This window comes from Xenia sp. Carnegie-2017, unplaced genomic scaffold (assembly GCF_021976095.1).
Source record: "Xenia sp. Carnegie-2017 unplaced genomic scaffold, XeniaSp_v1 HiC_scaffold_13, whole genome shotgun sequence".
NCBI lineage: Eukaryota > Metazoa > Cnidaria > Anthozoa > Malacalcyonacea > Xeniidae > Xenia > Xenia sp. Carnegie-2017.
The window spans coordinates 10102541-10112006 of NW_025813436.1; the positions used below are offsets into that span (position 1 = coordinate 10102541).

Below are 9466 nucleotides of genomic sequence, written 5' to 3' on the forward strand. Positions count from 1 at the left end.
TTGTTAATCGAACTGCTTTTGGATATCGAAGAATTAGCTGTTTTAAGTTATTTTCGCATACGATATGTCTGCAACTGACTTTCTATATTGTTTACAAACGCATAGAAACTGTCATCTAAATGCTTTAAATGAACCTTTTGATCAAAATTAAAGACTTCTTGGGGAGACATTACGACTACACTCAGAAAGAGATAAAGAAAAGTTAGTAAAAAGGCTCCTTGACATACGTTAAACTTAACCATGAAAGAGATAAAGAAAAAATAAAAAACTAAACCAATAAAGAGATCAAGAAAAAAACTAAACTGAGAAAGAGATAAAGAAAGACAAATCTTTCTTCCCTCCCACGTCTTCGTCAGTTCTTCTTTAATCACTTCATTAACATAATCAAATATGGCGGAGAAGAATTTCAAAAACGACTTGAATGAAAAAGAGCAAGAGGTTGTCTATTTTGCTTGGTGAAATTCGAAAATATTACTTTGGTTTAATATAGGCGTTCTTATCAATGTATTTGCGTTTTTGGATACTGTTGTATTTGCCTGCCCCTTTAAAATGCCCATAAAGTTGGTCGAGATAATGTCTCGCTAGTTTGTTGTTACTTTACGAGTCAATGGTTAACGACTTAACGCCACGAGGTTTTCTTATTTTAACGCAGTTGTGATAACCATTGAACATATGACATGTAGGTGAAAATATTGCATATTCTGATTCTTGTCGAAATATAAACAAGATATGTGTGACTTGGTTGATTTTTTGTCATTATTGTATGTTGGCCGGCGCAAGAATTACTGCATTACAAAGATAACTTTGTCTATGATCATGACAGTTAAATACGTCCTAAACGACATAACATTTTCTATTAGAAATTATGTTGAAATTGTTTGTATGCTCTACCCAAAGTTGACTACTTTTCATTTAAATCAGTTCATTATATAAGACGAATGCCACATAAATCCAATTCACCTGAACAATTTTAGTTATGTTAAACTTCTCTGATCCTTAGATTTCTGATCTGACTTTAAGCTTCAGTTTAAAATATCTTTCAACATGACAATATTTCTTTAATTTAGGTATTACAACTTTTTCTTACAACTACAAACACAGATATGTTTAAGAGAGGCTTTCCACCTATAAGTACAGCACTTGCCCTTAGATTTCTTATGGCGAGAAAGTTTGACCATGAACGAGCATCAAGACTGTTCCAAAATCACTTGAAACTTCGCCATGAGTACAACATGGCCTTGATCCAACCATTAGATGAACCATTATCCATGGAGTTGCTCAGTGGAAAACTAACAGTTCTTGTAAGCAGTTGCTTTAATAAAATCCAAGTATTTGCCTTTAGATAGAAAATGTTTAGCCTACTGACACACAAGTTTTTTGGTTATTTTGTTGTTGAGTCAATAACCTTTAGCTATTGTTATGTTTCACACTGTTCTAGTGCAAGGAATTAGACTAAATAAAGCAATATTATAGAGTTTTTATAATGCTTTAACCCCCACAAATTTACCATGCTTTTAGGCTAGACCAGAAGAAGATGAGCCAAGCATAGTTTTGGTCAGCACTAAACAATACTTTCCCAGCAAACAGGACAATGAAATCATAATCCAATCGATGATATTCCAACTGGACGAGGCTCTTAGAGAGTATGTATGTTATCATCTTTTATATGTGTATATAAACATTTGTGGTTACTCGGACTATGAAGTAACATCCTTTCCATGCCCCTCCTTTCTATTCTCAAACACTCAAATCATTAATTATCTTGTGTGGAGACACTTTCTCTGTAGTCATTGCCATACCAGTTAACATCCTTGCCACGCCCTCACCATGTCCCTTGCCTCTATTCTTAACGACTTGAATCATTGTTGATTAACATTTTGTATGGAGACACTTTCTCTATGGTCATTGCCATACAAGTAAACATCCTTGCCATGCCCCTCACCATGCTCCTTGCCTCTATTCTTAACGACTTGAATCATTGTTGATTATCATTTTGTATGGAGACACTTTCTCATGGTCACATACAAGTTAACATCCTTGTCACGCCCTCACCATGGCTGCCTCTATTCTTAACGACTTGAATCATTGTTGATTAACATTTTGTATGGAGACACTTTCTCTATGGTCATTGCCATACAAGTTAACATCCTTGCCATGCCCCTCACCATGCTCCTTGCCTCTATTCTTAACGACTTGAATCATTGTTGATTATCATTTTGTATGGAGACACTTTCTCTATGGTCATTGCCATACAAGTTAACATCCTTGCCACACCCTTTGCCTCTATTCTTAAAGACTCTAATCGTTGTTGATTATCATCTTATGCATACAAATTTCCTCTATGGTCAATTGCCTACAAGATATCGCCCTAACCACGTCCCTACCCGTTATTCACAAAGACTCGATTAATTTGTAAATGTATCTCTTGAAAGCACGGAGATGTTAGAATTTTGAGTGAACTAGTGAAACGCGAGGGTACCTCAATGACCCTACTTATCCCTGCTATTAAATTGTTTTATCCGTTGTTTATTTTAGGGAAAAGAATTTGTTTCTGGGCTGTAGCTATATGTCGACCAAACCCTCAAAACTGTTATTTCGAGTCTCGTAAAACCGTTGTGTTTATTCGTTCTTTGTAGTACAACTCACAATCTAACACCTTGGGTTTCAAATTAAATGAAGATATGATCTTCGCACTTTGCTGGACAATTTAAGCAATTGTCTCATGAACCTGAAAAATTCAGGTGACTCAACGGGATTCGAACCCATGACCTCCGCGAACTTTGGGGTTTCCCTGCTTATCTTTAGTACTACGGCACAATCTAACACTTTGGGGTTTCCTTGCTTATCTTTAGTACTACGGCACAATCTTACACTTTGGGGTTTCCTTGTTTATCTTTAGTACTACGGCACAATCTAACACTTTGGGGTTTCCTTGTTTATCTTTAGTACTACGGCACAACGAAACGGCCTTGTCATCATTTACAACATGGTCAATTCCCGGAGAGAAAATTTCAACTACAAACTCGGTTTGAAGATATTGCACTTGTTTGTGGTAAGATTTCTTTGGCTAACCCGAATTTGTAGAAATAACAATAAATTTTTCAATATACTTTTGAAGATGAGTTGTTTATGCTCATCTATCATCAAGTTCTTAAAAGTTTCAATAAAAATCTTCAATCCACCGAACACTTACGAACTTCCTTTACATTGTTCGTGCAATACTAAAAAACCTAGCCGTTGTTTTGTTTCAACTTTTCCTGTCGATATTTTGTCGTTTCCTTCAACGATAAACAATAAAACGGTTCAATATACGATTCGCAGTGCTACATATTTCTCATTGTAAATGTAAACGAATTTTTTTCATTTCCAACGTCTTTTGAATAACATTTCATAAGGAATGAGGTAACTTTACCATTGATTACTCGTCATACGTAGATATTACATTGTGTAAAATACTCTACATTGGCTTTAAAGACCTTGGTTCATCAACTCTGCGTATATTTCTTCATATGAAAGTAATCAAACTAGCTGATCTGCCAGTGAAGTTTTAAAGAAAAGACATGGAACTCCTTCGAGTCTTATTTTTCTTGAAATCTTTATTCGATTCATAGGAGTTTTATTAAAGTAAATGGTTTGAACCCGGGAGTATCGTTACATGTTTGTAAATGTCGATTGTCCAGGTTGGTATAGTCGTGAGAAGGACTGTTTTTGTTATTGCTGACTGACGTTTCGACAACCTTAGCGGTAGTCATCTTCAGAGTCAAATTTTGACAACAACGAAAACAGTCCTTCTCAGGACTATACCAACCTGGACGATCGACATTTACAAACATGTAAGGAGTTTTATTATACGAGATTTGGGTCTTTAGAAAATTCAACAAGTTGATGTTTTGATTTGTGGTCATTTCGAATGGGATTTTCTGTCATTCACAAACTGGTGACGTGTTTTTTCTTCTGTCCAAGGACTCATATCCTGCTCGTTTGAAGAAAATTTTCATCATCTCCGCTCCTGTATGGTTCAAAATCTCCTTTAAAGTAACGTCGGCATTTCTAAAGGAGAAAATTCGCGAACGTGTTCAGTTTGCCGACGAGCAGAACATCAGGAACATCTACGACCAGAGTGTATACCTATGGATCTCGGGGGATCTTGGGATGTTGATCACGCGTGGATGTCGCGCTGCATCAGTTCGTACAAAGAGGGAAACTACGATGAACCGTGTTTCCAAATGACAGGAGAGTTAAATATTAACGATGATATAAAAGAAAAACAACAATCAAATAATGAAAGTGATACGCGCCATTGTGAACAGTCATCTAACACCGACAAACCGCCACCGAAGGAACGTTTGCCAAATACCATGATGGTATCAGAATTGCTGGCTCACATGCGGGAAAAAGGGCCAACTGGGTTGAAGGAGGAATTTGAATCACTACCAAAATATGATAGTAAAGCCTCCTTTGACGTTTTCAAGTAAGAGGACTTTATTAGTTTTCTGAAAGGAATTCTATCATTCTAACTTGATCTGCAAGAAAGAGACATTTGAATCGGTGGAGTTTTTCAAGATAATTCAGTTATCTAACTTTTCTCTTTCTTTTCAGAATGCCTCACAACAGGAACAAGAATCGTTATATTGACGTGATATGTTTGGATAATTCAAGAGTTCAAATTCCTCCCGTCGATGGGGACATGGTAAGTTTGATAACCGACGAGTACACCTATTGATAATGAAGTACACTTGTTGATAATGAAGTATATTGATTTATAGTTTAGTGTACCAATTGATGGAGAAGTATAGCTAGTAAAAATAATGTAGATCTGTTCGTCACGAAGTGTAGCCTTTGATAGCAAAGTACACGTATTGATAATAAAGTACACTTGATGATAATGATATATATTAATTTATATCGTCACGAAGTGTAGCCTCAAAGGAGATAAACTTTGTTATCTTTTTGAGCCCACTTATTGATAACAAAGTACACTTATTGATAATAAAGTACACTTATTGATAATAAAGTACACTTATTGATAACAAAGTACACTTATTGATAACAAAGTACACTTATAAATAAATAATACAGTACATGCATTTGTAAGGTTTAGTTTTTGAACCAAAAGTAATTTGAATGGGGATTTTGTAATATTGTAAATTCCTAGACAACGGATTACATTCACGCAAATTATGTGGATGGTTTTCATGGAACGAATTCTTACATTGCTGCCCAAGGTTGGTATCAAACATTCTTTATGTTGTTTGTGTACATTCTCATTTTGAACTTGTTAACTTTTAGGTCCCATGCCTCAAACATTCAATGATTTCTGGCAAATGATTTGGGTGACAGGAAGTGAAGTAATAATTATGCTTACAAAGTATGCTCTTCGAGACGACTCTTCGTTAAATGAAATTCTATTCTCCTAAGTTAAGTTGACTTTTTCGCCTAGGGAAATACAAAGAGGTCGTGTCAAATGTGGTCGTTATTGGCCTGAGCTCGGAGCCTTCAAAGAATATCGTCACATCGAAGTCAGCTGTTTGGAAGAAATTGGACGGGATCATTTTGTAACGCGGAAGCTATTGGTTAATAACTCTACGGTAAGATGTGATATTAGTCTTTAACAGAGATGGAAAACAATCTTGATGTTATTTGAATGATTTCAGACGGGCGAATCGAGAACAGTCAATCATTTTCAGATGATTAGCTGGCCAGATTTTGGCGTGCCCGACTCGGCTGAACCCATATTTCAGCTTAAATCAAGTGTTGATAATTTACACTCCCCTTCTCTTACGAAACGTGCACCGATTTTGGTTCACTGCTCGGCTGGTATTGGGAGGACTGGGAGCTACATCACTATAAGTGCTGGTATTGATTCTTTAATTAACACGTCCATGTGTAATGTTCAAGATACAGTTAAAAATATGCGCGCGCAACGGGCTTTGAGCGTACAGACTGCTGACCAATATGAACTGTGTTACACAGCGCTATTAGAGTTTGCGGCTCTTCACGTGACCAGTATTGATCCACGTGAAAAAATTGACATTCTCGAATTTTTAAATGATTGGAAACAATCTAACGAATCGAATAACTTTCAGTAGGCAGTAAAACAGTGAAACACTGTAACTGCCTCAAGTTATTCGTACGTTTGAAAGATTGAAAGAAATGGAAATACTATTTTAAGACAAGAGAGCGTTTTCTTATAATCTTCTAAGTACATCGTCTTCATAATTAATACGTCATTAACACCGCGTACTTTCAACATCATTATTCAAACTATGTTACTGTCTGGTAATTGTAAGATAATTTCAATAAGCCATTTTTGCTCTTTTTAAGTCTGCTGCCATTTCTACATTCCTGCACATCGACTTGTATTCCATCGAAGCTACATTCTTAAATTTTCCGACTTAATTCTCTTACATGTTTGTAGATGTAGATCGTCCAGGTTGGTATAGTCGTGAGAAGGACTGTTTTTGTTGTTGTTAACTGACGTTTCGACAACCTTAGCGGTAGTCATCTTCAGAGTCAAATGATGTTCTCATTCGCTAAGGTTGTCTAAACGTCAGTCAACAACAACAAAAACAGTCCTTCTCAGGACTATACCAACCTGGACGATCTACATTTACAAACATGTAACGATACTCCCGGGTTCAAACCATTTACTTTATTAATTTTCTTAATCTTATGTGTTTCTTTGTGGAGTGCATACAGTGCTGTAGAACTAAATTTATCAGAGGAGGGGGGGGCTCTCTTGACGTTTTTGTTAACAGTGCCCTTTAAAATTACCAATTTCAAAAGTAGAAGAGGGGCTCCTCCCCCAAGCGCCTCCCCCCCTCCACTTCTACAGCACTGAGTGCATACAAGTATGTACTTGAAGTTAAATTTTAGTCAACATTATGTCATAATTTCGTGGTAACATTACGTATGTCATAACGTATTGGTAAAATTATGTCATAACGTATTGGAAAAATTATGTCATAATTTCTTGGTAACAATACGTCATTACTTATTGTTAACATTACGTCATTACTTACACGAAGAAGGATGAATCTGATTAACATCTTATTTGCAATCATCCCTAAGCAATGTGTAATATTTTCAGCATGACGTAGCATAATTTTAATAAGCACACGTGTTAGCTACACGTGACTGTATTGTTCATAATCTATACAGTAATAAATCTTTATAAAGAAAACCAAGTTTTTCGACTGATTATGTACAGTCACTGTGTTTTTTAAAATAACGTGGTTTCAGTATTTATTGAGCTTTTACAGTAGATTTATTCTATGTGTTTATACATCATATACGTATTTAGTATTGACAAACATTAGTTGTGTAATGTATTTTATTTTAATCTCTGGTACCGGCAAACTTATCTTTATTTGCAGTCAACGGGGTGGAGGGAAATCATCAAAAATTGCATTTTGTACTTCTATTTATCAATTGTACAAACGATGAATATGTAAAATTACAGTCTTGAAAACATTTGGTGGACGATTCTATCACCTTTTGCCTGCGTACCTTACCGGCGGTACCGACTACTAAAAACATTCACACATCACAACAATTTAGCGCATTTCTCCGGAACTCTGCTTACAATTGTTTAATCAAAACTATCCTTAAATGTATATTTCCCATGATTAGATAATACCAATTGCGTCAGTGTGATTTTGCCGTACAATTCTTTATGTGTGGCCAAACAAAACAATGGCCAATATCTTAAATCGTGACGTAGTCAGAATAATCCGGGTTTTCTTTGTATGGAAGACTACAATCACGTGTTCAGTCAGTGGGATTTATTGAATTTTGTAAATAAGCAAATTTACAACAATACCCACAGACGATAGATCAAAGTCTTAATGTACATAATAAATACAAGGTGTTAAAATAAACAAAATTGTTGTGTAGATCAATGGCGAATCCAGGGTTACTCAAAATACAATACGGCTGATGATTTTTAATTCAAAATACCATGACAACAACGTTTTTGGCTAAAAATTTCCAAAGAATACTTTCGAGCCAAAATACGATTTTTTGTCAAGTGTTTTGAATTTTAAATACAGGCGTTGTTACATAACTAAGTATTTTTAACTCAACCTACATTCGCCATTGATGTGAGTGGAAGTTCGTGCAAATAAGTATACAGTTTGAAACTTTTTTTTACAGTAAAACTTGGGTTATATTTTTCCTGTTACAACAATGATGTCTGTGATAGTTATCATTATCCAGACTAATAAGGCCATGTAAAATATAATTGAACAATAGACACTCATTAGTAAAGTCTGAATACAATACCTAATGAGTTTGACAGGCCAAGTACGGCTGCTGTTTAGTTTCTAAACCCGTAATTTCCCTTTCCTATACCATTCGAAATAGATATCACGAAATATGGACTGTCTAGTGTGCTCACACTTGTGATTGGCTGAGCAAGTTGGATTTATAATCAGAACGTTAGTAACTTAATAGTGACCTGCACGAAATTCTTGTTCTTTTTTTGATGTGATTGCTTCATGATCTTATTTCTTGTTTAGCTTAGGGTGTTTTTCTTTATGCATATATGTCTGCCAACTGGCAGTACATGCTGATCAATTACAACCACAAACTGTGTTCAACGATTGATATACAGCAGTAACTGCCGTGATTAATGTGGGAATGTCGCAAGAGAGATTTGAGATCACACCATCTAAAGGAAGGGTCCATGAGTTATCGAAGATAAAAAATGTTGTTTATATCATTGCAAAACGTTTTCAAAGCTCTCTCAGTCAACAAAACATTAAACAGGCTCACTTCGTTAGGTCATTTTTTGATGAAAAGGAATGACGTCAGGTGTCTTAAATCTGAAAAATAAATGTGAAGCACTCGTGTTTACGAAAGATGTTGACATGCAAATGAGCGACAAGACTGAAGCAAATTGCATGTTTATTGTTATATTTGTCACATGATCTTGTCACATGCATAGTTCTGCGTAATATAATTCTGGTATTATGTAAAGTTTTCGCATTTTTATTTCTTGTTTATATAAATGGTTAAAATGCAAGAATGATTTAATGCATTTCATTTTAGTTATACGCATGAATAAAGCCCATGTGCACATCATATGTCTTTCTAGGTCGGTACCTGTAAATCGTCAGTGATTTTTTTCTTTGCATGAGTGTTCTGTGACCAGACTGAGTCATGCTTTGTTTTGTAATGTGTCTGACATCTCTGCATATTCTCAGCCTTGGTCTCCACTTGATTTTCATCTTGTTTTTTCAGTCAAAACTCACGTGATTACAACGTGAAAAATAAGAAGAAAATACAAGTTTTCTTGCCCTAATTCCTTGTCAGATTAGTCGATGATAGATTTTCACACCATATACAATAGGTTATCATGTCACAATTGCACTTTAAACCGTATTTTTGTGATGATCCAAGTTTAGTTTTGGAGGACTTTGAACCGTTTTTCATTTTGTAATTGTTGTTCCCTGGAAGGGAGTGA

At 35.5% G+C, this 9466-nt stretch overlaps 1 protein-coding gene across 1 annotated transcript; it reads left to right on the plus strand.

Moving 5' to 3' along the window:
- Positions 1–379: 379 nt before the first annotated feature.
- On the plus strand, positions 380–6204 carry LOC124455720 (tyrosine-protein phosphatase non-receptor type 9-like). Its single transcript, XM_047006357.1, is given in 11 exon segments — positions 380–438; positions 1068–1301; positions 1519–1643; positions 2947–3052; positions 3964–4099; positions 4102–4471; positions 4600–4690; positions 5156–5225; positions 5290–5368; positions 5441–5588; positions 5655–6204. Coding segments are annotated over 11 exon segments (1842 nt in total). The 5' UTR covers positions 380–390; the 3' UTR covers positions 6090–6204.
- The last annotated feature ends 3262 nt before the right edge of the window (positions 6205–9466 follow it).